This window comes from Amblyomma mixtum, chromosome 4 (genome assembly GCF_055824585.1).
Source record: "Amblyomma mixtum isolate Tamu chromosome 4, ASM5582458v1, whole genome shotgun sequence".
NCBI lineage: Eukaryota > Metazoa > Arthropoda > Arachnida > Ixodida > Ixodidae > Amblyomma > Amblyomma mixtum.
The window spans coordinates 112516018-112535837 of NC_143015.1; the positions used below are offsets into that span (position 1 = coordinate 112516018).

A 19820-nucleotide genomic window follows, 5' to 3' on the forward strand; every position below is an offset into this window, starting at 1 on the left:
CGTGATCAACCACAAACTGCCACCTGCCAGGGTCGGCGCGCTGGCTACCCAGTGTCCGGAACGCACTCAACGTAACAGATGCCAAGCCGCGTATAATTGCCCCATACGCCATAGCTTTCGCCCTCTAACCACGTTCAGCAGTAGTTGAACGACGAAAGCGTCCAGGTGTGCCTTAGCATTGTTTCCACCATCCCGAGTGTATTCAAAAGCAGTCAGCTTGAAAGGTGAAGTGCTTACCAGGTACCGAGATGACAGAGAATTATTTCGCGCCATTTCCTTTCATCAAAAAGCGTTGAGTTCAAATGGGTTTCAAACCGGCAAGGCATCGCGCCGAAAGGGTGGTGGTGTTCCGTGGACTCCCTAACGGCGCTACAACACACTGTCGCGTTCCACTCCTAAAGGCGAAGCTTAAGCGTCATTAATTAGCAGTTAATTAGTATTAAGTCATAAATCAGTATTTAGCCATTAGTTAGTAATTTGTCATTTCCTAAAGGCGAAGCTTAAGCGTCAATAATTAGCAGAATTAGTATTTAGTCGTTAATCATTAATCAGTCATTAATTAGTCAATTGTCATTACTTGGGAAATAGTCAATTATGTATGACATCACCCAGCAGTGACATTACCAGTGCCACAGAGGCAGTCAAACTGGTGCGGAAAAACGCTTTCGCCTCTAGGCACTTCAGACAAACTGCCCCCTGAATTTTTTGTGTGTTCCTTTACGCCGCCGCTGTGACTCAGTAGTTACAGCGCTCGGCTGCTGACCCGAAAGATGCGGGTTCGATCCCGGCCGTGGCAGTCGAATTTCGATGGAGACGGAATTCTAGAGAGCCGTCTACGGTGCAATGTCTGTGCACCTTAAAGAACATCGGATGGTCGAAATTTCAGGGGCAATTCCCTACTAAACTCCAATAAACCAATCTCTTAACAGCGTTGGCCAGTCGCTCGCATTAATGAATCTGGACCCCTCTTCGTGATGACGTCAGGCAACGCCGCAGAGGGTTACTTACCCTGACTGATGTAGCCGTACCCCTCCGCGCTGATCCATAGTAGCAGTAGTAGAAGTAGTAAGCAGATGTAGTAGCAGCATTGGTCAAGCTGAAGCAGCAACAGCCTTGTGGCTAGTCGTGGTCCCGGAATTCTGCAGGGATAACCGTTGTGACAGGATAATTCTTCACTATAGCCACCGAGAGGAAGGTGTCACTGACGTAAACGCCAAGTCCACAGCGGTTACTTCGACACGCACATGGAGACTGAGCATCACCCTCCTTGTCAACAAAGATCACTTACGAGTGCGCAGTAGCTCTGGAATGGCTTTCCTACCGGCAGCCCACCGGACGCGACGAAGTTATTCCAGGCTGCCGGCTCATCCATGCCGCTGGCGGCGCTGCGAAATGAAGAGTATAATTAGAAAGCGTCGACCGGGCTGCTGCAGGAAACTAACGCTCGGAAAACCCACAGTGCTGGGAACAAAGAATGTCCGCAACAAAAGAGACGTGCTCCATCGTCTAGCAGTCTGCACCAGACGAGGCTAGCGAAGCTGCTGGTCTGCGCCGGAGCCCCACAAATTTCACTGTCGCAGCTTTAAAAAACTTGGCCCGCGTTCAACGTGATTCGAACCTAGTTTACACACGCGAAAGCTCTGTCATGCTCTGTCAAGAGCTCTGTCAAGCTCTGTCCACTGTTTTAAATCAAATGAGAGGGTCGAGGTCAAGGTAAACCTCAAAGGTCTCGTACCAATGGTCACAGACTTATGACCACACGATCATGCTACCATAACTCGGCCATACTACAACGCAGTTAAGCTTCGTTTGACCTTGCAAGGCACTGAAAGTCACTGTCCATATGGCCACTTTTTCGAATCAAATGTCAGGGTCGAGGTCAAATGTCAAGGTCGGGCAACCAATGATCATAGTCATATGATCACGTGGTCGGTGGTATTGCTACCATACCTTGGGCCATACAAGTTAGGTTTGACCCTGTGAGGCATTGAAGGTTATTGTTGTTGTGGTCCCCACTGTCTCAAATCAATTATCAGGTTCAAGGACAGGTACTCAGTGATCATATCCCAATGATCACGGGGTCATAGTACCATAGCATGGGCCATACAACCACGCAGTTAAGTTTAGTTTTGTGAGGCATTGAAGGTCGTTGTTGATGTGGTACCTGCTGCCTCAAATGTAATATCAAAGGTCGGGTAACGTTGTCATACCACCCTAGCTTGAGCCATACCACCACGCAGTTACTTTGACCTCGGGAGGCATTGAAGGTCATTGTCTCATCCACATCGAAATCGGAAGTTGTACCCCGGGGAGTAGAGCTTTCGCTCAAAAGTTAAAATTCTGGGCACGCTATACAGGGCTCAAATTTGGCTGTACATTAAATAACGTCTCTTCTCGAACATTTATGTGCTTCGTAGAAGCTGAGTTATCTGTAGTTAACATTTGAATTTCAGTGCCTTCGCGCCTTTCCCTCTCCTCTCGTGCACGCTTTAAGGTCGGTTCGACTCCATTGGCCCCACCGCCAGAGCGAAGCTTCCTGACCCGGCGGAGCTACGCGGCTTACTGGCCGGCAGCGCCCATGGTCACGCGCGAAATCTGACGCCGGAAAGAATCTAATACCGGTCTCTGAGCTGGTATATGCAGCAGTTGCGATGGAGGAGTGCGCGAGCATTAAGAAGTCGCCGGAAGGCGCTCGCCAACTTTCGCACGTGATTGTGGGTTCTCTGCTGCGTGTAGACGTGCACTTGCCTCAAGTGTTCAACATAATGTCAGTAATCGAGTGTATGTGCTCTCTCGTGGGATGGTGTTTAGGAGCCCCTTTAAGTTGCGTAAGACTAATCACGGGCTGCATATCCCGCGCCATCTCTTGGCGCTGCGGGCTACTACACCATGCTGATAGTTCTGCCACTAAGACTAGTCAAGCGGCTTTCGGCTGCTCGTGCATATATGGCTATATGCCAATTGTCGACATAAATTGGCGACGTTATCTGGTCATTGTTGTCGCCTGCTCTCAGTCCCCTCTGCGGTGCAAAGGCGCCCGCACAAGTCCTTTTACAGCACTCAACCGTAGCCTCTGTGTGGTCGTGCAGTAGCGAGCCCGGGTCACGACCGAAGGGACCGCGGTTAGAGTCCCGGCTGGACCCTTTTTCTTTTCATCGCCATTGCCTTTCTTTCTACGGTGGTGATGTGGCTCTAACATCACGACCCTCTCGAACAATGGGAATTATCGTCACTCGGTCAGATCCCGGGCTTTCGCCACAACGGGACCTCTAACGCTATATCGCGTCAAGATCCCCCCTATCTCCACCACTGGCTCGTCTACCGTGAAACTGCGCACTGAGCTCGCATATTGATGGTTGGTTTGGTTGGTTTATGGGGTTTAACGTACCAAAGCTACTAAGGCTATGAGGGACGCCGTAGTGGAGGGCTCCGGAAATTTCGACCACCTGGGATTCTTCAACGTGCACTGACATCGCACAGTACACGGGCCTCGAATTTCTCCTCCAAAGAAATTCAACCGCCGCGGCCGGGATCGAACCCGCGTCTTTCGGGACAGCAGCCGAGCACCATAGCCACTGAGCCACCGCGTGAGATCACTTTTGTCTCGTAGTAGTAAGGTTGACAACAGCACTTGCGTGGTTCGATCGAGCATGATGCATGCACGGGGATCGTCTGGGACTCCGCAGATGACACCAGGCAAAGCGGAGGCACGGACGGGCATCGAGGCACTCTATATAGATGATAGATGGCGCTACTAGGGACCACCGCCACCCTTCGGCACAATCCTGGTGCTGTCTGCTTTTGGCCTCTCGATCTCTGCGCAGAGGATTCTGGGCAGGCATCATGGAACCTGATATGCACCCTTGCAAAACTTCCTGCGAGACAAAAATTCTCAGTGTGCAGTTTCAATGCAAAAAGGACAACGGTTCAGGCGGAGGGATTTTTGAAAGCCGCTGCGGTAAAGATGCGTGTCACGGTATACACCACGTCAGCGTGCGTCGACTTTCACTTTAGCCTTAGTTTTGTAGTACCCTATATAGAGTCTTAAGGTATATATTCGTTTTTGTAGCTAAAGCTACAACACTAAGATAGCTAACACACATTTTGTCGTGAGCCTCCGAATGACCTTGAAACGACCTTGAGATAACTAATGGTAGCAAATCAGCCTTATCACGTGTGGGGCACCTTGGTGCTGCACCACTTGATCTTGACCTCTCACCTTTCAAGTTGTAGGTAAAGGGCTGTAATTGCGTAGTGTCACGTGATTAAGTTTGGAGTTGCGACATGGTGTGGGGTATATAAGCTGGAGCTGTGCGCTCTGCTTTCGCTGAGTGAACACTCGGTAACTGAGAATTAAACCACCTGTAAATTTCATATTGCGCGCTTACGATCTACTACTCTCTCTGCTCTGCACTTGACACATGCTCACCGCTAAAGCAGAAAAAAAATGGCAGTGGCTTAGCTCGGCTATGCCACGCCGCCGCGAGGCACGCGGTGTGACGTCATGCCAGATGGCGCGGCGAGCGCGTGGCGCCCGCCACCTGCGGCAGTTGCTAGGCAACGGCTCAAGGTCGGTCTCTGTGCCTCCTCAGAGCACCGCCACTGCGAAAACGCAAGTTCGTGGCCAATGTTGCTTTCCCCACAAAAATTGCCGAAATTAGTGTAAGCGCGTTTGTTTTTTTCGTCACGGCAAACGTAGCTCTACTGAAGCTGTTAGTGTCTAGACCATATACCAGTTCCGCGATAACACACAAAAAGCGAGCAAACATTCTATCTGCACGCGCTCGCATCCCGAGCAGCTATAGGTGTGCCTAACTCCCAGTGGAGTACACAGACTGAGCGCGTACTCCGCTGCAGAGAGATATATTAGAACTCACACGTGCGTTCCAGCAGAAGACGCCGCCGGACGCACCTGTCCTAGCTGAAGGCAGAAGGCGGCGAGGTACCACATCCAAAAGAAAGCCGCTCCAGTTCTGGAAAAGGCGCAAAATAATTTTTCTTTTGCATGGTACACAAGGGCATACACTTTAAATCACTGCCATGTGATTCAAATGACCATGACCCATATCACCAACATGTATATAATTGTGTCTATAGCGTTGTAGCTTGTATCTCTCTGAACAAGAAGGAAGTGCAGACAGTCGGACGGTCAGACGTGCTTACTTAAATACATCATCTGCAATACACCACAGACTCCGACAGTGCAGTTACGTTTGCATTGACTAGTAACATCTGGAACACACCGAACCCATCGCGTACAGAAAACCCACGAGGCAACAAAGCTGGCTTTAGCGGAACGTTAGGAAGGACGTGACGTTCCACCACTTCTCGCTTCGCGGCGCACATGCGACCTTGAGAATAATGCTCAGCATCTAGTCAGAACACACTCCGTTCATACTGTGAAGGCAATCCGCGGACTGACTCGTTTGTTAGCGCACACTGAAGCAGCAATGGCGGCTGCTTTACAGTGGAAAGTGTCGCGGGCGGGAAGTGATGGCAGTCTGCTGCTGATTCCGCAAGCAGAACGGCTGCACTACGGTGGAGGCTTCTTCCCTACCTTGGCACTGAAGCCGTCCATAAGTACAATGCACTTCGCTTTTACTTTCGTCATTGCCGATTCCACGTCTAATAGGGCTATGGAAGATCTGGTCATCATGGCTATGTAGGCGCGCATTCCTGTACATGCATCTACAGTTTGTACATATTAAGCCTCATTACGATAACTGCCACCCTCGCTTTAGTACTACTGAATTCTTCTCTTTTGCCAGTTATATTCAGACTGATGATGATTCCCACACCTAGTTATCGGCTGTCCGCTAATCCGCGAAAGCACAAAACGTGCCCATCCCGTCGTTTATACGCCTCACATGTCCTCCTAACCTCATTAGGCCATATGACGTCCCATTTAATAGCCGCTACTTCCTCGAATAGCACTGCTAGACAAGTCTGACTGGGTAAGGTTCTAACGTTAAAGGTTGCCACCTAAGGTTTCCAATGGCGGCCTGTCCGCACCCATAGTTTCCTGCCACCCTGCGCTGCGTCACAGATCTGACTGCCGCCTAGGTCAGTTGCTCCACCAAGTACAACACCAGGGTGACCAAATCCTGTTCCAGTGAGGGTGTGCGTTGTAAGTTCTGGTCACCGAGATCAGGCCGCACCTCAGGCCTTGTTATGTAATTCCATCTACCCGCGGATCTTTTTTTTCTATCCGGTGGAGAAATGCGCGGCACCGGCTTTTGCCAGTCCCAGTCTTCTTGCCTGCGGTGAAGGACACACTACCTGTACTGTATGGCTGCCATTCCGATTTTCTTTTTTAAAATTCGAAGCCGAGGGCAGCTGACCTAAAAGTATTCGTAATAAAATCGGATACCATGCTTCAAAGAAGGAAGTCGCATTCAATTAACGTGCAGAGTCTTAGTCGAGCAAAACAAGCTATTATCATCATCATCATCACCAGCCTTGGAAGGCAGTCGCGGTGCGGCGAACGAACCCGGACGGAATCAAGTATTTAGATACACTTCAGCTGAAGGCAGGAACTCTGGTTCGCAGCTACGCGCAGAGAACTTTTTGAGCCTCCTCGAATTTATTTGAAGCAAATTCGGTTAAAACAGCCAAATAGTGGCTGTGACGTACATGAGAATTCAAGTTCACGGGATGCGTACAAAAACTAATCGCTGCTGCGTCCTGTAAATTTGCGGGTCTCTATAGCTCACCTGCCCCAAGAGCCGGAAATGATGAAAAATTGAGAAGAAGCTATCATGCCGAAGTTTTTGAATGCCCCACGGGATCCCAAGTACTTTTCTTATAAGCTACTGAACACAGAACGATTTTTTTTTCTTTATTTGTTCCTCAGACAGTGTCTTAGAGGAGGCCAAGGCTAAAGGCTAAGAGCCTGACGAGGCCTTGGCCCCTTGTACAAATTTTTGCATCAACGAACAGAACTCAGGCATAATACTTCGGCCAGTAGCAGAGAAAAAATGTAAACAATTCTTTAAAAGGCAAAATTTTACCATCCTCACATCAGTCACATCAGTCACATCAGTACATCAGTCCCAAACGATCCAAAGTTGTATGGAAACGCGGATTCTGTAAACATATCCAGGTTTGCATACAAAGGGCACAGGCAATAGGAAACATCAAGTGCAAAACCGGCACTACAAACATTATCGAATGAACCGAGTCGAGGGGAAAAAAAATTAACCCAGTGACAAAAAAAGTTTAAATCAAACTTTATCCAATTCTGCTGCAGGATCACATAGCCAACTAGAGCCAGAGAAAGGATTTTTGCCAGGAACAAAGCTTGGACAGAGTTGTCCTCTAAGCCGCTTGTGAACCCAGAAACTTGCAAACAGAAGAGGGGGAGCCGGTGCTCACCTGTGTCCTCCCCTGCCGGCAGGGCAGCCAAGTGGGGCTGGCTGATCTGCCTTGAGGCCCACCTGAACAACGATGGGGATCGGATGAACAGGACAACACTGCCATGTGCTTCTAGTAATAAGAATCAGTTATCTAGTTAGGTTTTGTCCAACTTTTTGTTGCGACGCAACACTCCGACAGCCAAAGCGAGACCTCGGGTGGCGGCCGTGGCTATGCTAACCTTGTTTCCATTGGTCGAAATGGTCGTGACGTCACAGTGCGCGAATTTCAAACGGGGCCAATTGAACTTTAGCTAGTAACCATGCAACCAATTAAAGGGATCGTATAGTGATGCTCCAAGTAAGTGAGACTGAGTTTAGTTAATTGCTTATTAACCAATTAGCGTAATTAACCTTTCTAGTCAGACAAAATAAATAAAACCGAGTAGGAAATTGGTCGAGTTGGGGAATGGAACCAGGGTCTCCGGAGTGTGAGACGAGCACATTAACCACTCCACCATGCCAGCTCGATGGTTTGGAATGAACAAAGGCGTATCTAGTGAATGCAGTGTATTCGTTCACTCCCATCTTCCTTCCTTCCCGTTACGGCGAGGTTCAGGAGTCCACCGAGATATGCGAGACAGATTACATTCTTCAAAAATCAATTTTCCAACGAGAAGAACTTGCCGTGCAGCTCGTCACCGCACTTTTGTTGATAGCAGACTCTTGTGCCCCGCTCGGTACCTAAGTCCAACGCAAACACAAACTAAAAACTTGAAGGTGCACTCAGTCGGCTCCATAAAGCCGGCGTGGGTCGACCCCCTCATAGTTCAAATCAATGACTCCCACATAGGGGTGTGCTAGAAACTCCCTCCGATAATATGGCCAGATAGCGCTCTTGCGTCACAAAGAGTAGGGATCCGACGCTCTCACACGAACAGGGTTCATTCACCTTCATTGGTGGTACTTATAAAGTCGTTGATTGCTGGTGTAATCGGCATAAGCGCTGCAGAATAGACATCCATAGCCAGACGGCCGGACTACGGAGGTCTCTCTCAAAGACGTCAGCGTGTGTTATAACGATTACTAGACACTACGCTTTCGTGAAGGTCGAAGGGAGGCACAACCAAAGAATCATTGCCGAGAGACATTCATGTACTGTACAAGGATGTACACGACGGGCACTATGGTGTGAAACACGTGTGCAGTATATGGCCGGTAACACCGATCACCTACATGGCAGGGCGGTTTTCCAATTCTGCCAACTCACATGGATACTGCATGTGATCCATGGAGCTCCTCTACTCGCTAAACTACAGAACAACAGCATCAATATCTATAACCAAAGCCATTCGCAATATTCAGCGCAGACTATACTGGACCCCCATTTACACGATATATTAATGGAAGTCCATAAACGCAACCACAACACTACAATCACCTCGCGTCGGATACCCGGTCATCGCGGGACCCAGGAAAATGAGCGGAAGAACAGCAAATAGCTTAACGCTACCAGATCATCACGGAAAACCGCACGATCTTACTACCCCGACCGAACTTACACCGACCGAATGAACAATCACACATCCTTCGCTGAGTACTGACACTCTCCTTCCTCATTCCATTATTGCTGTGCAACTTCTAATGGTTTAGTTTAGTTAATGGGGTTTAACGTCCCGAACCGACTCGGGCTATGAGGGACATCGTAGTGAAGGGCTCCGGAAACTCCCACCCCCTGGGTTTCTTCAACGTGCACTGACATCGCACAGCACACGGACCTCTAGAATTTCGCCTCCATCGAAATTCTACCGTTGCGGTGTCGGTCGAACCCGCGGGTTTCGGGTCAGCAGCCGTATCATCCAGCTCTCTGTTCAAACTGTCCGGAGATCAGGGTAGATACAGAACACATTCTGCGGTCCTGCGACGCTTTAAATTCCCTCTCGTTTTGCTAAAGTGCCCCCTAACCCCAGGATAGCTTCGCGTCGCTCGCACTCGACGGATGACAGACGGGCCTCAGCGAAGCAAGCTGTCATCTTGACCGCGACTTAGAACTCGGCTGGAATAAAAGCCCTTTCTTCCTCGGATTTTAATACAAGGTGAGTATGGGAATACTGTTTACTCCCTCAGGAGGATATTCTGGAGCCCCTTCGCTGATGAGTACATTCCTTTACGAAAATGCCCATGGCACAGTTCCTGTCGCGCATTATCCCCCGGAAAACGGCAGCTCCCACTCACCAAATGCCGCTTGCAGGCCTGAAGTGGAAGGATGCCTGCTGTTCAGCACGCGACGCTCCCATTCCAGACGACCGACTCGGACGACTCCAGACGCCCCGCTCCGCCTAAGGCGTGTTCCATCTGCGGAGTGTAGCGGTGGGGCGCCGCCGGCAGACCTGCATCATCGCGTCGAAAGAGAGCTAGCTTGGTTAGAAGAAGCGGTACCGATGAAAACGCAGTCTGGTACGCCTATCCTTCCTTCTATCGCTCCGCCCCCCCCCCCCCCCCGCCTTTATTTCCTTCTCCCTGTCCTCTCTCTGTCTCCGTTTTTTTTTCCCTGTAGCCGCAGCTCAGGTGTTTGAGGTTTCGATGTCCGATTCCGCGGCTAGCAACATCTGTTCCTTCCATTTTTATTTTTATTACCAATAAATAACCACTAACAACAACAATAACAGTGGCCAAGACAGAAAGGTCACGAAAACATGCTTAGTACTTACGAGGTCTGTTAGAAAAGTATCAGACCTTTGGCCGAAGAAAAAAACTGGCAAAACTGGAGCATTGGAAATCTAATCACCTTCAAAGTAGTCTCCTTGGGACTCCACAAACTTCTCCCAGTGGTGCTGCCTTTGTTGTAAGTATTCTGAAAAGGGCTCTTTCAAAATGGAGTTTAGCTCAGCTGTCGTTGCAGCCATTATGTCCTCTCTTGTCTGAAATCGCCCTCCTTTCAATACCCTCTTGACTTTGGGAAACAGCCAAAAGTCGCAGGGGGCCATATCAGGAGAGCACGGAGTCTGTTGAGCTACAGGAGTCCGGTTTTTCGCTAAAAAAGTCTTAATCAAGTGCGAGGAATGTGCAGGAGCATTGTCGTGATGGATGCGCCAATTTCCTGTTCACCTCAACTCCGGTTTCTTGCGCCGCACAGCACCACGTAGGCGACGCAGGACGTCCCTATAGAACTCTTTGGTCATTGTTTGACCCTGTAGGGTGCGTACTCGTGGTGTGCCCCACAGACGGAATCAAAGAAAGCTGTCAGAATCACTTCGACATTGCTGCGCACTTGGTGGGCCTTCTTTGCTCTCGGTGACATGAACTGCCTCCACTGTGACTACTGGGACTTGGTTTCCGGGTCGTATCCGTACATCCAAGACTCGTCACCAGTGATTATGGTGTTTATGAAGTCGGGGTCACTGTTTGTGGAATCTAGCATGTGCTGCAAGACTTCAACACGAAGCTGCTTTTGCTCCGCCGTGACCAGCTTCGAAACGAATTTCACCTGAACTCTCTCCATGGCCAAATCTTCGGGGATAATGGAATGTGCAGAAAAATTGCTGATCTCCACCTTTTCCACAATTTCTCGGATAGGCACATGACGGTCCCGCATCACCACAGCGTTCACTTCGGCAATGACCTGGTCATTTCGGCATGTTGATGGCCGACCGGAGCGCGGCTCGCTCTCCGCCGATGTGCGGCTATCTTTAACCCAATTGTACCACTGCTTAATCTGTGTGCTGCTCCTAGCATCTTCACCGAAAGCCACACTGAATATTCCGAACAGTTTCCACTTGGTCGTCATCCCGTTTCTGGCAAAATTTGATGCAGTAGCGCTGCTTCTATCGCTCCGCCATTTTCCTTGCAATAAAAAACCGACGAGAGCACTGCGCACTGCCTCACTCAAACGCTGCGTCCCGGCGACTGACGCTATTGGCAGGCCGGAAAATATTCGTACATGCGCACGAAGGTTCAAGGTCGGCTGGTGCAAGCGCGCTTGTTTCATATCCCTCAGGTGTTCGCAGAAAAAAATAAAGTCGGATACTTTTCTAACAGACCTCCTATAATGTCCTTGATCGCTGGTGAAATCAGAATGGATATAAGCGCTGCCAGGATTGACATCCAGCCAGACGGCTGGACTACGGAGGTCTCTCTCAAAGACGTCGGCGTGTGTTAGAACGATTACTAGAACCGAGGTTTTTACAGTTGAGACGCCGCTTGCGCTTTAAGTGCGCGAAAAGCCGCTCTAACCTTTGGTTCCCCAAACCATGAATTTTTGAAATTTCAAACGTCCATTACCGCCAAACTAACTGACGTAGGACATTCAAAGTTGTGTCAAATGATTTGTCTTCTTGCGCTGTATAGATTTACTATGAAAGAATAATATGTCGTAGCTCAATCCGTTACAACGAACACGTCGGATATAACGAAGTGTTACGTCGTAACTCGAAACCTGTTATAACGAACACGCCGGATATAACGAATGTGTAGTATGTCGTAACTCAAAATCGGTTATAGCGAACAAAACACTAGAAAATGCACACAATGAAGAATCGGAAGCGTTCCAGAGAGCTTAGCAGGATGGCACAAAGGCTTTCGCCTTGCTGCTCGTAAGGTGACTGAAGTGCTGCCTCTGAACTTTTGCATGCGGTGAACTTGTCTGCCACTGAGAACAGCGAGCCCTGAGCTGGCCGCCGACGCCTGTCGAGGCCAGGAAGGCCGCAACGAAACATGGCGTCGACGTAGGCCAGCAGCAGTGGTCCCGAAAATCCCGAATGACGTCACCATGGCATCAAAGAAAATTTCTTACGAAGGTGCGGGGAAATGAGCCCAAAACTTTCAGACTGGGAAGCTAGCGCTCAACTCATAGGCCACAAAATTTCTTACGAAGGTGCGGGGAAATGAGCCCAAAACTTTCAGACTGGGAAGCTAGCGCTCAACTCATAGGCCACGCAAAGAAAGAATTCCTTGTTGGCGAAGAAAGGTGGACCTAGAATATGCGTTGCCTTACGAATGTATGCAAATGGTAGGTGCGTCATTATTAGGCAAAAAAAATTTCAAGCTAAATGTAAATCGCACAAAATTGCCCTTGCATTAAAAGCGCTTAAGTATCCTTAGGTGCCCTCCGTAATTGTTTTCCCGATAGAATGCGCAAATTTTACACGTGCGAGACTTTATGCGCTCCTCAAGAGACTATAGAACAAAAACTGCGAAGCCGTGCGAAAACGCGATAATCGCCCGAGCAGATCGGAAACAAAGCGTCGCGGAACGAAACAATTAACTACACTAATAAGCATAGAGCAAACCTATGGGTGTGTTAACGAGCAATTTCACAAATACAAGAGAACCCACCCGAAAGGGAAATACGCACGTATAGCATGAATGACGAACACAGAGTCCTCTTTTTGGAAACGTCAGACCTCCTTTTGCAATCTGCCTTACTCGCCCACTCGGGCCATGAGAGTGTTTACCAACGTTGCACGCGATTCTCAGTATGTCGCATGATGGAATACAAATCATTACGACACCCATACTTCAGTGCACACTCCTAACAAGGGTAGTCACCGTTGAAAAGATTGAACATGGACTCAAGCGCTCCAGAGAACGCCGAACGCCGCAACCACCAGAAGCCTGCCACCAGAGGTCGCGGCAGTTTCCTCCTCAGTCGACGATCACTCACCCTGTAGTGTAACGAAGGCGGTGGGAGTGCCTCACTCTTCTGGGTCATCCCCACGCGACGCTTGTATTCCACACGATCCTGTGGGCTTGCAGACCAGCCAGACTGCACAAGGTGAATCTAAAAGTCAGCCTCCGCAATTTCGCTGCTTTACTTACAGTGTGTGTCACCTTAGATTTGGCCAAATTCTTTAAAGTAGGTTTTTTGAATCATAACAGCGCTTTTTCCGGCATAGCATTTTGAGCGGTGTAGTACGTCAGAATTAAGCTGAGACGGGCTATCTAGCAGGCTGGTTAAGTAAAATTGAATATTTTAACTATTGCTGTTAGGCTCCTTAATTACTGTGAGGTGTGTAGCGCCCACCGTAGGTAATATCCAAATCAGTTCCTAGAATTTCGAGAACGCGGTTACCCTCGGCGCTGTGGCCCAACAATCTGTGGCCATTTCGACGAGTTACGTGCACTGGAGAGGTTGCTCTGCCTTCAAGCTTCCTGAAAGCACATGCTCTTTGTGTCGATGTAGCTACAGTTTGTTGAGCCACAGCGCCGAGGTTCACCGCGTTTTCGTAATTCTAAAACCTGATATGGACATTAATTACAGTGGGCTACATACACGCCTCTCAGTAATTAAGGAGCCTAACAGTAACAGTCAAAAAGTAAACTATTCAGTATTAGCTAACCAGCCTACTAGTTAGCACGTGTCAGCTGTGTTCTAATGTACTGCACTGGTGACAATGCTATGCCGAGAAAATCGCTCTTCTAAATCAAAAATCCTATTTTTTAATAATTGTGTAAAATCCTAGTTGAAACACCCTATATATAAACATCGTCAGCGTATACTCATAAAACTCCTCCAACACCATGAAGAACTTCGGCTGCTCTTCGCTGCCTCGGGGACCCCGTAAAGTTTCGATTTGTCCAGAAGCAGCTCTTAGTAATTCACGCAGATAACGCACAGAGCCGTCTCATCCCGACAGTGCTTAATTCCAACCTATTCCTTCCCGCGTCCGTGCTGAAAAGGGTGAGTGAATGAATAAAAAGAAGCCTCAAGATGGAAAGGATTTGGTATTGTGGGGCCCAAAAACTGCTTGCGCTGTTGCAACGGTGAGGGGAATGACATTTTCGAAAGTCTCAAAAGTGATCACGCCAGAGTTACGGCTGGCTGCAAGCCTCTCAATAAATCAGGAAGGTGGGAAAACTAGTTGATGTTCTCTTTATTAGTCACCCAAAATGACTAGGTTACGGGCCAGTCAAGCTGTCAAATGGCAGGGTTTTTCCCGAAACCCTTTCACGTACCTGCCATAGATGAAAAATAACGATTTGATTTGATATGAGTTCATCACGCTAGCTGGCACGTCTTAGCTGCATTCTGTTGTCCTACACCGCTGATACTGCTATGTCGAAATAAGTGCTTTTCTCACTCAAAAAGACTTTTTAAAAAATTGCTGGCATTACTGTGTGAAACATCCAGTATAAGCTGGGGGCGGGTTATGGAAATGGAGTGTCACGTCTACTCTTGTAGTGGAAAAGCAATACCCAGAGACAGCAGTTCTTGTTTTTCCAAACGACCCCGATTTCTCCTCATGCTGACGGTTGTGCCCCCGTATCTATGTGAATAGCCCCAAGGAGTCTCCAAGGGTCTGCAAAGTATTCGCACCAACGGCGTTCCACGATTCTCAGTAAGTGCATCGAAGAGAGGCACCAACCTTTCTTGGCTGCCGGAGCTCAAGTCATGAAAATCCTCGTCTGGGCTGCGACGACCGATTTCGGCGAACCTCCATATCGAAAGCGCCGAGAGCTAGCCTGCAAATACGAAGGTTTATGGGGGTTCAACTTCCCAAAGCAACTCAGGCTATGAGGGACGCTGTAGTGAAGGGTTCCGGAAATTTCAGCCACCTGGGGATGTTTAACGTGCACTCGCTGACATCGCTCAATAAGACAAACGAGCCACTAGAATTTTAACTCTCATCGAAATTCGACCGCCACGGCGAGAATCGAACTTGGGTCTTTCGGGTCAGCAGCCAAGCGCCACAACCACTGAGCCACTGCGGCGGCCTTGTGTAAGTGGACACCAATTTAATCGAGAAGACGCAACAACAGTAGTGGTTACCCCTGCATCATTAATTCGTTACTGAAAGGGACCATGCAATGATATTGTAGCGAAAGCTACATTGGCCACGAAATTGCGATTTCGCTGTGGCGGCGCTCCGAGGAGGCACAGAGACCGACCTTGAGCCGTTGCCTAGCAACCGCTGCAGCTGGCGGACGCCTCGCGCTCGCCGCGCCATCTAGCATGACGTCACACCGCTTGCCTCGTCGTTGCGCTCGCCTCCGCTCGCTTCGCCAGCTGTGTCGCATGCCTGCTTTCGCTGCGTATATCCTCGCATAGCCGAGATAAGCCACTGTTTTTCTGGTGCGGTTAAGAAGAGCACACGAACGATGTATATTCCATCCCTCGTCACCGTAGCGCTAAAAATTTTAAAGCCATTGCTTCAATTAGCACCGAAAATATCGGCTATTAAAAATGATGCTCCTCCTCTCCAACATCAATTCATACAGGAGGGACTGCCTGGGGCCCCGCCACTCCTCATCCCGCTCACGTGAATTCGGCAGGCCCAATCAGAGGGCTCTTCTGAATGCCCATTCACGTCATGGAAGTAATAATAGTTTACAACGCGCGGGGAGGTGTCTCACTAATATTTTGCGTGCAGCGATTATTAAAAAGGTGTTCTTTTTGTAAATGTGAAGTCCACATATAGCCTTTAAATTTGAATATTAACAAAGACAACATTGCATTAGAGAATGACGTTCAAAATCATTTCAGGGTCCTTTGAACAAAAACTTAAAAACAAAAATACTTGGCTAAACGTGGTGGCGACTACACATTCCTCCTTCCTCATTCCATTATTGCTGTGCAAATCGGTTCACCCCCATTGATGGTATTAATGGCAACTTTAAATGGAATGCTAATGAGTTTATTTCTATAATAATGAAACGCATATTCTCAGAATTGTATCATCATGGTGTACTACTGAACTGCAGGACTGCTGTGGTCATACCAGTACATAAAGCCGGAGGTAAACTGAATCCATCTATCCATTTAGCCGTATCATTCAGATCAATTGCATGTGAAGTAATGTTGCATATATTTGCGCATCTTGTTAAAAGTTTTTTCTTTACTGATATTCAACAACTTCACTTACGACTAGCACTTATATTTGGACTCCGCTTTTTCATCTTACTGCGTATTGCTCGACTTTGCTAAAGAATTCGATAAAGTTAATAACTCACTGGTATTACATAAACTATGTGCGCTGAACATTCACCCTGCAGCTCTGAACTGGATGCGTGGATGTCCTTCTTCTCGTGTTCAATTTCTCAGCATTAATGACGCTGTTTGCTCTACTGTACCACTTCGTACTGGGGTTCCTCAAGGATCAGTGCTTAGCCGCTTTCCTGTTTATCTTCTATATTGCTGTGGATTGCCAATCCCCTCGGCAATTCTGTAAAGTACTCTGTATCCTGATAATAAAATAAATAAATACCTCTTGGCAAGGAACATGTCCGAAGGAGGGGGACGGGGAATGAAAAAGAGAGAGGGCAACAAGTAAGCCCCCTCCCGCCCCTCCCCGGAAGATTAAAAACTCGGTGCCTATGTCCCCCCCCCCCCCCCCCCCCAGCTGAGCGCGATTAGTCAAGGCAATCCGCTACCGCGCAAAAATATGACACGACGCTTGCGTGAAGGTCGACAAGAGGCCCAATGAAAGAACCATTGCGGAGAGACATTCATGTACTGTACAAGGATATACACGACGGGCACTATGGTGTGAAATACGTATGCAGTATATTGCCGGTAACACCGATCACCTACACGGCTGGGCGGTTTTTCAATTCTGCCAACTCACAAGATACTACATGTGATACATGGAGCCCCTCTACTCGCTAAACTACAGAACAATAGCATCAATATCTATAACCAAAGCCATTCGCAATATTCAGCGCAGATTATACTGGACCCCCATCTACACGATATATTAATTGAATCCCATAAACGCAATCACAACACTACAATCACCTTGAATCGGATACCTGGTCATCACCAGACCCTGGAAAATGAGCAGAAGAACAGCAAATAGCTGAACACTACCAGATCATCAAGGAAAACCGCACGATCTTACTACCCCGACCAAACCTACTCGGACCGAAAGAACAATCACACATCCTTCGCTGAGTACTGACACTTTCGTTCCTCATTCCATCATTGCTGTGCAACTTGGGATGGTTTAGTTTAGTTTATGGGGTTTAATGTCCCGAAGCGGCTCGGGCTATGAGGGACGCCGTAGTGAAGGGCTCCGGAAATTGCGACCGCCTTGGTTTCTTTAACGTGCAATGACATCGCACAGCACACGGGCCTTGAATTTCGCCTCCATCGAAATTCAACCATCTTGGTCGGGGTCGAACCCGCGTGTTTCGGGTCATCAGCCGCATGATATAGCTCTCTGCTTAAAATGTCCGGAGATCAGGGTAGATACAGAACACATTCTGTGGTCTTGTGACGCTTTAAATTCCCTCTCGTTTTACTAAAGTTCCCCCCTAACCCCGGGAGAGCTTCGCGTCACTCGCACTCGACAGATGAAAGACGGGCCTTAGCGAAGGAAGCTGTCTTCTTGACGGCGACTTAGAGCTCGGCTGGAATAAAAGTATTTTCCTTCTCGAATTCTAATAAAAGGTGAATATGGGAAGATGGTTTACTGTCTCTGAGGAATATTCTTGAGCCCCTTCGCTGATGAGTACATGCCTTCCTAAAAGGCCCACGGCACAGTTCCTGTCGCACATTATCCTCCAGAAAACGGCAGCTCTCACTCACCATTTCCCGTTTGCAGGCCTGAACTGGAAGGATGCCTGCTGTATGGCACGCGACGCTTGCATTCCGGACGACCCGGGCGACTCCAGACGCCCCGCTCCGCCGAAGGCTTGTTCTATCGACGGAGTGTAGCGGTGGTGCCGCCAGCAGACCTGCATCATCGCGTCGCAAGGAAGCTTGGTTAGAAGAAGCGGTACCGAGAAAAACGCAGTCGGGTACCCCTATCCTTCCATCTATCGCTCCCCCCCTCCCTTTATTTCCTTGTTCCTGTCCCCTCCCTGTCTCCGTGTTTTTTTTTTATTCCCTCCAGCCGCAACTCTGGTGTTTGAGGTTTCGATGTCAGATGCCGCGGCTAGCAACATCTGTTCCTTCCGTTGTCATTTTTTATTACCAATAAATAACCACTAACAATAACAATAACAATGGCCAAGACAGAAAGGTCACGAAAACACACTTAGTACTTATAATGTCCTTGACTGCTGGTGAAATCGGCATGGATATAAGCGCTGCCAGGATTGACATCCAGCCAGACGGCCAGACTGCGGAGGTCTCTCTCAAAGAGATCAGCGTGTGTTAGAACGATTACTAGAACTGAGGTTTTTACAGTTCAGACGCCGTTTGTGCTTTAAGTGCGCGAAAAGCAGCTCTAACCTTTGGTTCCCCAAACCATGATTTTTTGAAATTTCAAACGTCCATTACCGCCAAACTAACTGACGTAGGACATTCAAAGTTGTGTCAAATGATTTTTCTTCTTGCGCTGTATAGAGTGCCTATGAAGGAATAATAAGTCGTAACTCAATCGGTTATAACGAACACGTCGGATATAACGAAGTTGTACGTCGTAACTCAAAACCTTTTATAACGAATACGCCGGATATAACGCATGTGTAGTATGTCGTAACTCAAAATCGGTTATAGCGAACAAAACGCCAAACAAATGCACACAATGAAGAATCGGAAGCGCTCGGGACAGCTCAGCATGATGGCACAAAGGCTTTTTTAAGCCTTGCTGCACGTGAGGTGACTTGAATGCTCCCGCTGAAATTTTGTATACGGTGAACTCGTCTCCCACTCAGAAGAGTGAGCCTTGCGCTGGGCGCCGACCCCTCTCGAGGAGAGGGAAGGCCCACCGCGACGAAACATGGCGTCGGCGTTGGCCATCAGCAGTGGCCCGAATAACCCCGGATGACGTCACCATAGCATCAAAGGAAATTTTTTGCGAAGGTTCGGGGAAATGAGACCAAGACTTTAGGACTGAGAGGCTAGCGCGCAACCTATAGGCCATGCAAAAAAAGAGTTCCCTCTTGGCGAAGAAAGGTGGACCCAGAATATGCGCTGCCTTACGACTATATCGCAACGGGTAGGTGCGTCATTATTAGGCGAAAAAAATTCAAAGTTAAGTAGAAATCGCATAAAATTGCCCTTGTATTAAAAGCGCCTCTGTAGTGGTAAGTACCCTTCGTAATTATTTTCACATAGAATGCGAAAATTTTACACGGGCGAGCCTTTATGCTCTCCTTAGGACTATAGCACAAAAACTGCTAAACCATGCAAAAAGCGATAGTCGCCCGAGCAGATCGGAAACAAAGCACCGCCGAGTAAAACAAAACACTACACTGATAGGGATAGAGCACACCTATGGGTGTGTGTTAACGAGCAGTTGCACAATGACAACACAACCAGCCGAAAGGAAAATGTGCACGATAGCATGAATGAAGAACACAGAGTCCTTACTCGCGCATTCGGGCCTTCAGAGTGTTTACCAACGTTTACCGCGATTCTCAGTGCATCGCTTCACGGAAATAAATCGTTGCGACTGCTATTTGTCAGTGCACACGCGCTTTTTTTGCACCCAGACTCCTAACAATGGTGGTCACCGTTGAAAAGATTGAACATGGACTCTTGCGCTTCAGAGCTGAACGCCGAACGCCGCAACCACCAGAGGG

General features: G+C 48.5%; 1 protein-coding gene across 1 annotated transcript in view; it reads right to left on the reverse strand.

The window, feature by feature from the left end:
• Positions 1-3429: 3429 nt before the first annotated feature.
• Positions 3430-19820, reverse strand: part of LOC149347906 (uncharacterized) — a 109813-nt gene continuing 93422 nt past the window's right edge. The window contains exons 9-13 of the mRNA XM_089587686.1: positions 17878-18026; positions 9588-9742; positions 7375-7436; positions 4878-4973; positions 3430-3875 (exon numbers count right to left, since the gene is read on the reverse strand). Of these exons, the coding sequence (XP_089443812.1) occupies positions 3594-3875; positions 4878-4973; positions 7375-7436; positions 9588-9742; positions 17878-18026 (744 nt within the window). The 3' untranslated portion in view covers positions 3430-3593. The remainder of the gene's footprint in view (positions 3876-4877; positions 4974-7374; positions 7437-9587; positions 9743-17877; positions 18027-19820) is intronic.